The following is a 14,772-nucleotide window of genomic DNA, read 5'->3' on the forward strand; positions in this document are numbered from 1 at the left end:
ATGTGGAGGCCCTAACAGACAACAACAGAGCCCAAGGAAAGCCGAGAAGGGAAAATGACAGGCCACTGAGCCCAAGTACATTAGCCAGTGAAACTGATGAAAGGAAAGCTGCAGTGGAGGAAACCAAATTAAATGAGGGGATACACAGGGATATGCAGTGGGAGAATGAAAGGGTGAGGTCAGTCTTTGTGTATGGGCTCCAGGAAGTCGAAGGGGAAACATATGAAGCAAGAAAACAAGGGGAAAAAAAAGCAATTGAAAGCATCATGAAAGCAATAGGAGAAGACGATATGACCCAGCTGGAAAATTTTCGGAGAATAGGGGGGTTTGTAAAAAAAAGAACCCGGCCAGTGAGAGTGACCTTCAAGGCAGAAGCAACTCGGACCAGGATACTGCAGGAGAAAGCACGATTAAGGGACATGACGGCATACAGGAGGGTGTATCTCGACCGCGACAGAACACAAGAAGAAAGGAAGAAACTGAGAGAGATGGTACAAAGGCGAAAGGAGGAAAGAGAGGGGATGGAGAAGACAGACAGGAGATCCCAGACCCAGGAAGAAGATCTAATACAGCCTCCCTCACAACTTTCTATAGAAGCCTCCCAACCAGGTCAACCCCAGTGCAACCAAACACTCTAAATCAAAACACCCATGCCACATCCAATGCCCCCACCCACTACATTACAAACTTCACCCCCACAGCAACAACCCATAGTTCCTTACCAGGTCTCCCACTTCCCCAACCCCAATATACTTCCCAGACTACAGTCTTAGAAAAGAAGTTGAAGGTGTGGTATACAAATGCAGATGGAATAACAAACAAGTATGAGGAGTGGCACGAAAGAATCAAAGAGACATCCCCAGACATAATAGCACTCACAGAAACAAAACTCACCAGAATAATAACAGATTCAATCTTTCCATCCGGATATCAAATCTTCAGGAAAGACAGAGGGAGGAGAGGGGGAGGAGGAGTTGCACTGCTCATTAAAAACCAGTGGGGTTTTGAGAAAATGGAAGGAATGGATGGCATGGGCGAAAGGGACTACTTAGTAGGAACAATCCAGTCTGAGGGACATAAGGTGATAATTGCAGTAATGTACAACCCACCACAGAACTGCAGGAGGCCAAGAGAAGAATACGATGAGAGCAACAGAGCAATGATCAACACACTAGCCGAGGTGGCCAGGAGAGCACACATGGGGGGAGCAAAGTTACTAGTTATGGGTGATTTCAATCACAAGGAGATTGACTGGGAAAACCTGGAGCCCCATGGGGGTCCCGAAACATGGAGAGCCAAGATGATGGATGTGGTACTGGAGAACCTCATGCATCAACATGTTAGAGACACTACCAGAGAGAGAGGAGAGGATGAACCAGCAAGGTTGGACCTTGTATTCACCATGAGTAGTTCGGACATCGAGGGTATCATGTATGAAAGGCCCCTGGGAGCTAGTGATCATGTGGTTCTGTGCTTCGACTACATAGTTGAGCTCCAAGTGGAGAGAGTAGCAGGAATAGGCTGGGAAAAACCAAACTACAAAAGGGGGAACTACTCAGGCATGAGGAACTTCCTTCAAGACATTCAGTGGGAGAGGGAACTGACAGGAAAACCAGTACAAGAAATGATGGACTATGTAGCAACAAAATGCAAGGAGGCAGAGGAGAGGTTTGTTCCCAAGGGAAACAGAAATAATGGGAAGAACAGAACGAGTCCTTGGTTCACCCAAAGGTGTAGGGAGGCAAAAACTAGGTGTAATAGAGAATGGAAAAGGTACAGAAGACAGAGAACTCAGGAAAATAAAGAAATCAGCCGAAAAGCCAGAAACGAATATGCACAGATAAGAAGGGAGGCTCAGAGACAATATGAAAATGACATAGCATCAAAAGTAAAGACTGACCCGAAGCTGTTGTACAGCCACATCAGGAGGAAAACAACAGTCAAGGACCAGGTAATCAGACTGAGGAAGGGTGATGGGGAATTCACAAGAAACGACCGAGAGGTATGTCAGGAGCTCAACACAAGATTTAAAGAGGTATTTACAGTGGAAACCAGTAGGACTCCAAGAAATCAGAACAGGGGGGCACACCAGCAAGTGCTGGATGAGGTACATATAACCAAGGAGGAGGTGAAGAAGCTGCTATGCGAACTTGACACCTCAAAGGCGGTGGGACCAGACAACATCTCTCCATGGGTCCTTAAAGAGGGAGCAGAGATATTGTGTGAGCCATTAACAAAGATCTTCAACACATCATTTGAAACTGGGCAACTCCCTGAGGTATGGAAAATGGCAAATGTAGTCCCAATTTTTAAAAAGGGAGACAGACATGAGGCACTAAACTACAGACCTGTATCTCTAACGTGTATAGTATGCAAGGTCATGGAGAAGATCATCAGGAGGAGAGTGGTGGGGCACCTGGAAAGAAACAAGTGTATAATTGACAACCAGCACGGTTTCAGGGAAGGAAAATCCTGTGTCACAAACCTACTAGAGTTTTATGACAAGGTGACAGAAGTAAGACAAGAGAGAGAGGGGTGGATCGACTGCGTATTTTTGGACTGCAAGAAGGCTTTCGACACAGTTCCTCACAAGAGGTTACTGCAAAAGCTAGAGGACCAGGCACACATAACAGGAAAGGCACTGCAATGGATCAGAGAATATCTGACAGGGAGGAAACAACGAGTCATGGTACGCGACGAGGTGTCAGAGTGGGCGCCTGTGACAAGCGGGGTTCCACAGGGGTCAGTCCTAGGACCTGTGCTGTTCTTGGTATACGTGAACGACATAACGGAAGGGATAGACTCAGAAGTGTCCTTGTTTGCAGACGATGTGAAGTTAATGAGAAGAATCGAATCGGACGAGGATCAGGCAGGACTACAAAGAGATCTGGACAGGCTACAAGCCTGGTCCAGCAACTGGCTCCTAGAATTTAACCCTGCCAAATGCAAAGTCATGAAGATTGGGGAAGGGCAAAGAAGACCGCAGACACAATATAGTTTAGATGGCCAAAGACTGCAAACCTCACTAAAGGAAAAAGATCTGGGGGTGAGTATAACACCGAGCATATCTCCTGAGGCGCACATCAATCAGATAACTGCTGCAGCATACGGGCGCCTGGCAAACCTACGGATAGCGTTCCGATACCTCAGTAAGGATTCGTTTAAGACTCTGTACACCATCTACGTCAGGCCCATACTGGAGTATGCAGCACCAGTTTGGAATCCACACCTAGTCAAGCACGTCAAGAAATTAGAGAAAGTGCAAAGGTTTGCAACAAGACTAGTCCCAGAGCTACGGGGATTGTCCTATGAAGAAAGGTTGAGGGAAATCGGCCTGACGACACTGGAGGCCAGGAGGGTCAGGGGAGACATGATAACGACATATAAAATACTGCGCGGAATAGACGAGGTGGACAAAGACGGGATGTTCCAGAGATGGGACACAGACACAAGAGGTCACAATTGGAAGTTGAAGACTCAGATGAATCAAAGGGATGTTAGGAAGTATTTCTTCAGTCATAGAGTAGTCAGGCCATGGAATAGCCTAGAAAGTGATGTGGTGGAGGCAGGAACCATACATAGTTTTAAGGCGAGGTATGATAGAGCTCATGGGGCAGGGAGAGAGAGGACCTAGTAGCAATCAGCGAAGAGGCGGGGCCAGGAGCTGTGACTCGACCCCTGCAACCACAAATAGGTGAGTACAAATAGGTGAGTACATACACACACATACACACACGCACACACGCACACACACACACACACACACACACACACACACACACACACACACACACACACACACACACACACACACACACACAGGGTCACAGTTGGAAGTTGAAGACTCAGACGAGTCAGGGATGTTAGGAAGTATTTCTTCAGTCACAGAGTTGTCAGGAAGTGGAATAGTCTGGGAAGTGATGTAGTGGAGGCAGGATCCATACATAGCTTTAAGAAGAGGTATGATGAAGCTCATGGAGTAGGAAGAATGACCTAGTAGCGACCAGTGAAGGGGCGGGGCCAGGAGCAGTAGATCGACCCCTGCAAGCACATATAGGTGAGTACACACACACACGGAGCAATGACTCGACCCCCGGCCATCACAACCAGGAGAATAAACACGCAACAAACAGAATACACAACTGTGTTAATTCAGTGTGCACGGTAAACCCGTGTGGGTGAAGGAGAGGAGACTCGAACCTCCGTACGCTGACTGCTCCACTCCACTCGCTAAGCCCTGAGGGGGTTGTATAGCGCCTGGGACCATGCGTGGGAGGGGGGGGTGTCATGTAAGGGGGTAATGATTAGGGGAATATGGGGGTAAGCGGAGGGAGTCAGTAGGTAGGGGACAGGCGAAGTGGTAGGAGTGATGAGTGCGGAGATCGGTAATGTGAGGTCACTGGTGACTACAACTTCACCTCTCATTACTCTACCCACCACTCCACACTACTCACCCTCTCACTACTTTAGCTAAACATAATAAAATATAAGTAGGTAGTAGGTTGGTAGACAGCAACCGCCCAGGGAGGTACTACCATCCTGCCAAGTGAGTGTAAAACGAAAGCCTGTAATTGTTTTACATGATGGTAGGATTGCTGGTGTCTTTTGTCTGTCTCATAAATATGCAAGATTACAGGCATGTCTTGCTACTTCTACTTACACTTAGGTCACACTACACATACATGTACAAGCATATATATACATACCCCTCTGGGTTTTCTTCTATTTTCTTTCTAATTCTTGTTCTTGTTTATTTCCTCTTATCTCCATGGGGAAGTGGAACAGAATTCTTCCTCTGTAAGCCATGCGTGTCGTAAGAGGCGACTAAAATGCCGGGAGCAAGGGGCTAGTAACCCCTTCTCCTGTATATATTACTAAATTTAAAAGGAGAAACTTCAGTTTTTTCTTTTGGGCCACCCCGCCTCGGTGGGATACGGCTGGTACGTTGAAAGAAGAAAGAAGAAGAATAAAATATAAGAAATAGGAATAGCAAATAACAGGGACAGTGAATATTACTATTCTACTCAAACACAGTTTATTATTAAGTCCTTGTACAATAATATATTTGGGAACAGGAGTATATCATTGGGGTTTAGATAAATGGGGTGGTACACATAAGCAGTGAGACAGGGAACACAATCAACTTGACCAAAATGAATATAACTTACAATATAGTACAGAAGACAGTTCACTACAGGAACTAAGCCACAGGTCCCAAGACCTACACAGCACGAGTACGGCGCCAAGCCAGTACTCTGCCCAGTGCCTCCAACAGTCTCCTCCAGAGACTTCAGCAGCCTTCTCCCGAGCTCTGCACCCCAGCAGCAGCTCCGCTCGAATCTCCCTACTCAGCTCTTCCTTGGGCTTTTATGGTGGTCCAAGCACCCTCCACAACCACGTGTACGACCTGACGCCTAGGTCTGACGCCGTCAAGAACAAAAGACCTCAGACGTGGGCGTGGCTACAGACGTTTGCCAAGGCAAGGTGTGACCATATAATTGGTTAAATTAGGTCTCCCCAGAGACCTCACAAGCCCAGCTGGACTACATCACAGGGGGGAGGAATCAGCATCGATCCGAGGGAGGAGGAATGAGCTCTGATTCCTCGACTCAAAGAGTCCCTCACCGGCAACCGGTACACTAAGAGAAACAGTGTTAGAGGTCCTCGACTCGTCAACGCCCTTCCTCCCTACATAAGGGAAGTGACCAACAAACCTCTGGCTATCTTCCATAGGTAAAGGAATAAATGTTTCAGTTTATGAAGCCTCACTTGAGGGGAGGGGGGAGGGGAGAGGGAGGGGCTGGGGGAGGGGAGGGGAGAGGGTGGGGCTGGGGGAGGGGATATGGGGGGGCACAATGTGCTGGGAATACCGTCTTTGAAGCAGAGTAAAAACACCTTAAAAAACTCGTTATTTAAGAACGTAACTCAACACGTCGCCTCTTAACAGCTACACAGCACAACTAATGTGACATTTTCTTGTGGCAACGTTTCGCTCTCCAGGAGCTTTGTCAAGCTGTTACAAACACTACAGTGACACAGAGGGTATATACAGGCATAGTGAGGTGTAAAGCACCTCACTCTATACCAATATATACTCTCTATGGCTATACCAATATATAGGAATACCGTGCTATGCAAGGTATCACTGTAATAACTGTTATATACCCTCTGTCTCATGCAGACCGAAACGTTGCCACAATAAAATGTCACATTAGTTGCACTTGTGTCCTTTTAACCAACACAAAGACAGCCCCACCTGAGACCCACCTTCCCTGCTGACTGATCAACCAGGCTGTTGCTAATCGGAAAGTGCCTGAGGGTGGTTCTCATTCACCCCGAGGGGAAAAATGAGGGTCGGAAACGCACCCATGTCATTACTCCCACGTCAGTCGAATATAATTCGCTCTGTATGTTCCGTTAAAGGAGCGGCGGATACTTACATATACGTAATGCGTATGATTGCCTCCCGGGCGAAATTGGAAGGAATGATCGTCACGGGTAATTGGAAGGAATGATAGCAAGGGGAAGGTGACTTTCGCTTTTTGTTGACAGTGTTATTAATTGCTGTAGCAGGGTGGAGCTGGGTACATACCCACCGTGAGAACCTGGGTAGTATAGTACACGCCAGCGGCAACAGCAGTAGCAGCACCAGCAACATTTGCAGCAGCAGAAACAATTAGCAACAGCAGCAACAGCAGCACCACCACCACCAGAGGTAGCAGCAGCTACACCACCACCAGCAGAACCAGCAACACCAACAGCAGCAGCAGTAGCACCAGCAGCAGCGTCATTATTATCAGCACTAGCAGCAGGGTCATCAGCACCAGCAGTACCAGCAGCAGCAGTAACAGTAGCAGCACCAGTAGCAGCACCAGTAGCAGCACCAGCAGCAGCACCAGTATCAGCATCAGCAGCAGTACCAGCAGCAGCAGCAGCAGCAGCAGCAGCAGCAGCAGCACCAGTAGCAGCACCAGTATCAGCACCAGCAGCAGCACCAGTATCAGCATCAGCAGCAGTACCAGCAGCAGCAGCAGCAGCAGCAGCACCAGTAGCAGCACCAGCAGCAGCACCAGCAGCAGCAGTACCAGCAACAGCATCAGTAGCAGCAACAGCATCAGTAGCAGCACCAGCAGCAGTACCAGTAGCAGCACCACCAGCAGTACCAGTAGCAACACCACCAGCAGTACCAGCAGCAGCAGCAGCACCAGCACCAGCAGCACCACCAGCAGCACCACCAGGAGCACCGCCAGCAGCAGGGTCATTATCATCAGCAACAGCAGCTGGACAGCAGTTGAGTAAGACATGGGCAACAGTAAGGTCTCCATTTCGGAAACGTTTCGCTTACAGAGCAGATTTTTTCATTATACAGACAACAGGAGTCGTGAGCTTCAACCTTGCTGAAGTAGTTGTTGAGGCAGTCAGTCCCTGGGAAAAACAGCTCAGCTACATCGCTTACAACAATGTGAAGTTGAACTAAGTCAGATAAGGGGAGAGAGAGGGAGGCGGAGATAGACGAAGAACAGCGCTGGAGAGGAGTGTCTTCAGTCGTTGAAGTAGAGCCAGGGCCTAACCCAACAACGGAGTGCTGGGTTAAGCAGTCTGTCCCCAGGCTGTAACAGACTGCGTGCTGTTGCAGACGCAGCAGTTCACTTTACTGTCTTAGCTAGAATAATTCATTTTTTAAATTTTAAACATTTCTTTCGGTAGGTACGTGAACTGTGCAGTTATCTTCGATGAATTGTTTTCACAAAATCTTAAGCTTGTCGAGGTGTGAAGTTGTATGGGGTGACGGAGGTGTATTTGACAGTTTCATCGCAGTGTCCAGGCTGGAGTTGTCTGACGAACATGGTATTTTTCTTCCAGGATGTTGTGAAAAATCGTAAATTTTTCCAGTTGAGGTCGGGGGTATGGTGGTCCACTTCAATTTCTTCTTCAGATGTGAGTCTTGATCTTCAAGTGGAGTAGCAGTGGGTGTGGAGCTGGTGGTTGGCTGAGGTGCTCCGAGTGACTTGGGCTGCTGGTGGATCAGGAGTGGCTTGGGAGGCTGGTGGATCAGGAGTGGCTTGGGAGGCCGGTGGATCAGGAGTGGCCTGGGAGGCTGGTGGATCAAGAGTGGCTGGGAGGCTGGTGGATCAGGAGTGGCTTAGGAGGCTGTGGTTGGAGGATCTAATAGGATGGTGATGCCCTCTACGTTGGAGAAAATTTCCAGTATTTCTGCTGATGGTACAGTGTCTGGAAACTTGAAGCTGGGAAGGTTGCTGAGGTGGCAAAGTTTATTTATGGTAGAGCTGAAGGTTCAAGAGAAGGTGGCGTTCTTCACGTGGGCGTAAATCACGTACTACATGATCTTCTTGGTGGTGCAGCGTCTGACAGTGTTGGAACAGTGTTGGCAGAAGAGACAGACTGTTGTGTTATTAAAAGAATCTTCTTGGTGTTAGCCTGAACTGGAGTGATAGCATCATAGGCTGAGGGTTCTGTGAAGCTGAGGCATGAGAATGAAGCCTCATATACTGCCAAAGATGGAAAGTCTCGAAGAAATCAGTAGGCGGGGTCCACTAGCAGAAGTAAGCAGGTAAGAATTTAGGAGCACTATGTAAGCCCACTGACCCCTTGCTTTCCTGCTTCTGCTAGTGAGCTCCGCCTCCTGCGACGTCTTCGAGACTTTCACGCCTCACCTCTGACAGTATGTAAGTCTCCATACTGTTGCTTAAGCTTCACATTGTTCCAGACTATGGAACAGAACTCTTCTCCAGGCTGAGGGACTGACCACCTCAAAAACAGCTATTTTAAGGTTAATGCACCGGAAATAAAAACACTAATAACAGAGGATCCCTTTTAATACAACGTTTCGCCAAAGGCAAGGTTTATCAGTCACCCGATAAAAACTCAGCCTTGCATCAGTTTTATATTCATGGGATAACCGCTAAACCAGTAGGCAATTCCTTGAATCAAGAGCCCTTCAGCAGTATCAAGACAACCCCTCAAGGAGACCAGTGCTGGAAGGTCACAGACCAGTGCTGGAAGGTCACAGACCAGTGCTGGAAGGTCACAGACCAGTCTCCATACTGTTACCACTGTAAAAAGCTGATCAGAATCCATCTTGCTTCAATAATCCATCATCCTACAGAAAATAGTGAATTAAATGTGGGTTGAGGGGATGTTTTGAAGAGTCGAATGACATACATGCAGTGTGGAGGTGCACATAATGTTCCTTCAGTGTTGGGGAGGTGCACATGACGTACACGCAGTGGAGGAAGTGCACACGTACTAATTAAAACTGATCTCTCTTCAGTACGTCTTCCACGTGAGTCCGTCGGAACCCTTAGTCACGAGAGTCCTTGATATTGCCCCTCGAAGAACTGCTGCTGTGGGATCTGTCTCTGCTCTAAAATAACGTGCAGCTGTAGAACCTGGCTCAGGATCTATAGTGTTCCCAACTCCATTATCTCCATGAACTGCAGGACCTGGCTCACGATCTACAGTGTCCCCAGCTCCCACAACTCCCAAGAACTCCAGGACCTGGCTCACGATCTACAGTGTTCCCAGCTCCCACAACTCCCAAGAACTCCAGGACCTGGCTCACAATCTACGGTGTTCCTAGCTCCCACAACTCCCAAGAACTCCAGGACCTGGCTCACGATCTACAGTGTCCCCAGCCCCCACAACTCCCAAGAACTCCAGGACCTGGCTCACGATCTACAGTGTTCCTAGCTCCCACAACTCCCAAGAACTCCAGGACCTGGCTCACGATCTACAATGTCCCCAGCTCCCACAACTCCCAAGAACTCCAGGACCTGGCTCACGATCTACAGTGTCCCCAGCTCCCACAACTCCCAAGAACTCCAGGACCAGGTGGAATACCCTACCAGGGTTCCTGTAGTGCTCCTTGACATACTAACTCCCCAGACACAGGACCTGTCTGAGCGTTCCTTGCCACAGAGCACTGCCGGGCAGGCCCTCCTCAAGGTGACAGATTATTGGGTAACTGAGGAAAGGAAAGCCAAGAATAACACGAGGCGAGGAACGTGAGACTTCACAGAATTTGTCGGTTTTCAAAACCATTTACCACATACCCGGGATGGTTGTCTGCGGATGGTCCTTCATTGTAACATCATCTCGTATAAACAGCAAAAAATGTTAAATATAATGAAAATCAAAACAACAATTATTATTAAAACTGCCGTTACAGATCTTTCATTTCTTAACCTGTAAATAACTGATTCAGTGAACCGACACGTTGATGAATCAGACACTTGGGCAGCACTTGCTTATCTTTATAATGGAAACGTTTCGCCAACCAGTGGCTTCCTCAGTCCAGTGTAGAGAAGAATGGCTGAATATCAGAAGTTTGAGGTAATCAGTCCCTCAGCTTGGAGTCGATGTCATTCATCAGTCTCATCAAGACTGATGGACTGATCACATCAACTCCAGGCTGACGGACTATTACCTCAAACTTTCGATCTTCAATCATTCTTCACTATCACTTCACTAGTATTACTACTCACACATTTACTATTACTCAATAATTACTATCACAACCACCATTACTCCATATATCGTTCAGTTATTACCTACAACACGAGAAGAACCAAGAGTAAAGGGAGGCAATAACGAAGAGAAGCTCAGAGATTGCAACAAGCAGAGAGGCAGCAGTGGCAGGTCACGTTGCACAAACTTTGCACAAACTGGCAGGCGAAGGAACGAGGCTGTTGGGCTCTGTTTGTGGGGTAACAATCCTGCCACACGCGCACAATCCTGGTTCCAGCAGTTAAACCTGACTAATATATGTTACCACAGGATACCCAGGAACTGTTGAACTTAGACGGGGCATCCCATGATGTGTGTGTGTGTGTGTGTGTGTGTGTGTGAGAGAGAGAGAGAGAGAGAGAGAGAGAGAGAGAGAGAGACAGAGACAGAGACAGAGAGAGAGAGAGAGACAGACAGACAGAGAGAAACTACCGCAACTGCAGCAGCAGAAGAAAAGGCAGTAAAAGACACATACCACCACTACCACCATATCCACTACCATCACCACTTCCATTCCCGGTCACCACCACCACCACCACCACCATATCCACTACCATCACCACTTCCATTCCCGGTCACCACCACCACCACCACCACCATATCCACTACCATCACCACTTCCATTCCTGGTCACCACCACCACCACCACCACCATATCCTCTACCATCACCACTTCCATTCCCGGTCACCACCACCACCACCACTTCCATTCCCGGTCACCACCACCACCACCACCACCATATCCACTACCATCACCACTTCCATTCCCGGTCACCACCACCACCACCACCACCATATCCTCTACCATCACCACTTCCATTCCCGGTCACCACCACCACCACCACTTCCATTCCCGGTCACCACCACCACCACCACCACCATATCCACTACCATCACCACTTCCATTCCTGGTCACCACCACCACCATATCCTCTACCATCACCACTTCCATTCCCGCTGTCACCACCACTACCACCATCACCACTACCATCACCACCAGAAACAATCACACCATGTTTGGATCTACTCATCACGCAGGATTGAGGTTGAATGTGGCACGTCTCAACCATCTATCGTGATGCCTCTAACACCCCCCCCCTCTCCTCTCTCTTTCACCCACCACCCCTGTACCCCCCCTCTATCTCTCTCTCTCCCACCACCCCTGTACCACCTCTCTCTCACATCACCCCTGTAACATCCTCCTCTCTCACCCACCACTCCTGTAACACCCTGTCTCTCTCTCTCTCTCTCACTACCCCTGTAACACCCACTCGCACCCACCACCCCTGTAACACCCTCACCACAGAGGGTGTCCTGGAAGCTGTATATATAATCTTGTGTTATGACCGATAACCACCTGATATACTCACTAGTAATACAATCTAAGATTTACTCCATGATGACTCAACAGTTCACACTTGACCTAACTTAGTCACATGGTCAAGGTTAAGCCCTGAGGTGATATACGGTACTAGTGGTAAGTTCAGTAATTTATTTCGGCAAACTAGCCGAAATGAATTTCGTAATGGCTTGTGGAGTGTGAGGAAAGTAATATTTTGTGAAGGGATTCAGGTGGAAGCGGTTAACCAGACTTGAGTGCTGGAGGTGGGAAGTACAATGCCTGCACTCTGAAGGAGGGTTTGGGATATTTGCTCTTTGGAGAAACATCTGAACTGTCGTATCTGCGCACCTCTGGCAAGACAGTGATAGTGTGAATGATGGTGAAAGTGTTTCTTTCTCGGGTCACTCTGCCTCGGTGGGAGACGGCCAGCGTGTTAAAAGAAACAGAAAATATCTGCTTCCAACACTTGAAGAGCCGACGCTGTTTCAAGGACCGAGTAAGTCGCTGCAGGGCTGGATGACCCTAGTGGGGTTTCCGCTTCTTTTTCATTATAATAATAATAATAATAATAATAATAATAATAATAATGCTAATAATAATAGAGCGAGTCGGGTGTAGCATTCTTGAGACTTTTTCTCAGTCCTCGGTTAGTGATCTAAGGTTTTTATTTTTCCTGGTAACCTTGAAGGATGTGTTGACCCTGGTGAAGGTAACCGAGCCATCAAGCAGCTGGCTTGGTCTGGGACCAAACCCAAGATTACCACTACCATTTACATGATAATTACAGGCATAACATCTTACCCTAGCAACTTACCTCTCTGCCATGATGGTGGTGTTGTGATCGTAAGGAAAAACAGTTTCCTGAGGAGTTTCTTCAGCAGATGTACAGGAGCGAACTTATGAGCCCCGACGACGGAGCAGTGAGCGTATAGTGCCGGGCCCAGGTACTAATAGCTTCCTTGATAACTAACACACATGTGCAACACCTAAGTATCTTTACTCTGAATACACTTCACCAAGCAGTGGCTATATTAATTCAATACAGAGGTTATTTGAAGGTGTAGAACCTGGAAACAGTAGAAGGCGAGGTAATCAGTCCCTGAACCAGGATACGTTCTGCCCATAGTGACCATGTCTTCAACTGCTGCACCTCGTGTAACTCCTATGTAAGCCATCATCTTCCTGCTTATGCTTGAGATTCATCAGTTGAAGACATGGTAATCAGGGACTGATTACTTCGTCTTCCACCGTCTCTAGATTCAACATCTTCTAATAACCTCTGTACTGAGTTGATGAAACCTCTGGTTGATGAAGCATCATCACAATAAAGCCAGACAGGTTCATGTTCATTTAGGTTAGCCAGGACGGGTCCTGATCCGGGTCTTCTCCGTGTGGTGACCCGGCAGTGGCTCCCGAAGGAGTGTTGGAGTTGATACAAATGATGTACCGTTTACAGGGGGCAGGGGCACTGTGAGCAGTCACGTCAGGTGGTAAACCGTTTACAGTCCTATGACAGGGGCAGCCCTATGACAAAGGCAAGGTGAGTCTTCTGCAGGTCAAATGCAGTACTGTTTACAGACCTATGACAGAAGGCTGCCCCACGACAAGGCACGGTGAACCACCCAGGTGTTGCACGTGTGCCTCAGTCATCAACTTGTCGGTACTGTGTACCATTACTGCTATACAATGATGGACTGAATGATAATGAACGTTTTTCTTTTTCGGGCCACCCTGCCTTGGTGGGAGACGGCCGGTGTGTTAATAAAAAAAATACTGCTATAATAACCTTATTACTGGAGCATGTTCAACAGCACAAGAGGAAGCCTTCAACAGATGATTTGTTCAGTAGTTCAGTAGCCAATGGCACACCAGAACTGTTTTCTACACCATTAAATTTTTTATAAAGGGCCACAATACAGTTTGGTAGACTGGACTTACCTGTTGTTCTGGTGATCAGCCTGGTCCAGGTTGGTGACGGGGCCCGTGGCTACGTCGACCCCCATGGAGCCGATGTCCAGGTGGGCATAGTGACGGCGTGTGCGGATACTGGATGACCTGGTCAGGTTGCACACGTGGTCCAACTCAGTATAGAGAGAGTCTGAAATAGAGAATATGGTTATTATTAACACTCAGTGGTTAGTTACTCCTGCTGACAGGTCGATTAATAGTAGTGACAGGTCGATTATTGGAGCATGACAAGTCAATAACTACCTGTGGAAACATATTGGGAGACCAAATAACTCCCAAAACGTTCCACGAAATGTTTCATAGTATATGAGCTTTACGAGCCCTTAATACACACATTTAGCGACTGTACACAATATTTTATATATTTACCCTTCCAGGAAGGCTTATGTAGGTATATACTGTAGTAACTAACGTAAATATTAATGTAGTCCTAGGAACTTAAGGTAGGATTAGGCCTTTAATATAGGCGGATATTAGCTAGGGAGACCTGGCAATCCAAAAATTCAAACGAAGAGGGAGACACCAGCTCTCAGTTGAAATTCAAACTCCGAGACGGCAAGGCCTGCCGTGTCAAACTGCTCAGATTCCTACCAATACACTTAGGCCGGAGACAACGACATCTTAAGAGGATTCCCAAAGTACTGTGGATATTCGCCTCTATCCAGGTGAACCCATAGTGAGACAAGACCTCTATTTCCTACCAGCATAGCTGGCCAACATTTCTGAGGACACGAAGGTTGAGGACGTCTGTAGGGTAACCAAACGGACAAGCGAACACCGAATAAGTCCGATATTGCAAGAGGTGTTGAGGGTAAGGGAACATAGAACTCCACACCACCAAGTGAGTACATCCTTCACTTGTGTATAGCTAGGAATTTCTTACATGACCAGTAGTAACTGGAAATATGTTGTAAGAGCCACTTGTAAGCCTGGAT

At 47.7% G+C, this 14,772-nt stretch overlaps 1 protein-coding gene across 2 annotated transcripts in view; it reads right to left on the reverse strand.

Annotated features, from left to right (window-relative positions):
* The window catches only part of LOC128695029 (uncharacterized), a gene marked incomplete at its 3' end in the record, with an annotated part of 538,480 nt that overhangs the window by 254,060 nt on the left and 269,648 nt on the right, over window positions 1-14,772 (reverse strand). For both annotated transcript variants that reach the window (XM_070091416.1, XM_070091415.1), the window contains 1 exon segment: window positions 13,808-13,967. In XM_070091416.1, the coding sequence (XP_069947517.1) occupies window positions 13,808-13,967 (160 nt within the window).

Source organism: Cherax quadricarinatus, chromosome 35 (assembly GCF_038502225.1).
Source record: "Cherax quadricarinatus isolate ZL_2023a chromosome 35, ASM3850222v1, whole genome shotgun sequence".
Taxonomy (NCBI): domain Eukaryota; kingdom Metazoa; phylum Arthropoda; class Malacostraca; order Decapoda; family Parastacidae; genus Cherax; species Cherax quadricarinatus.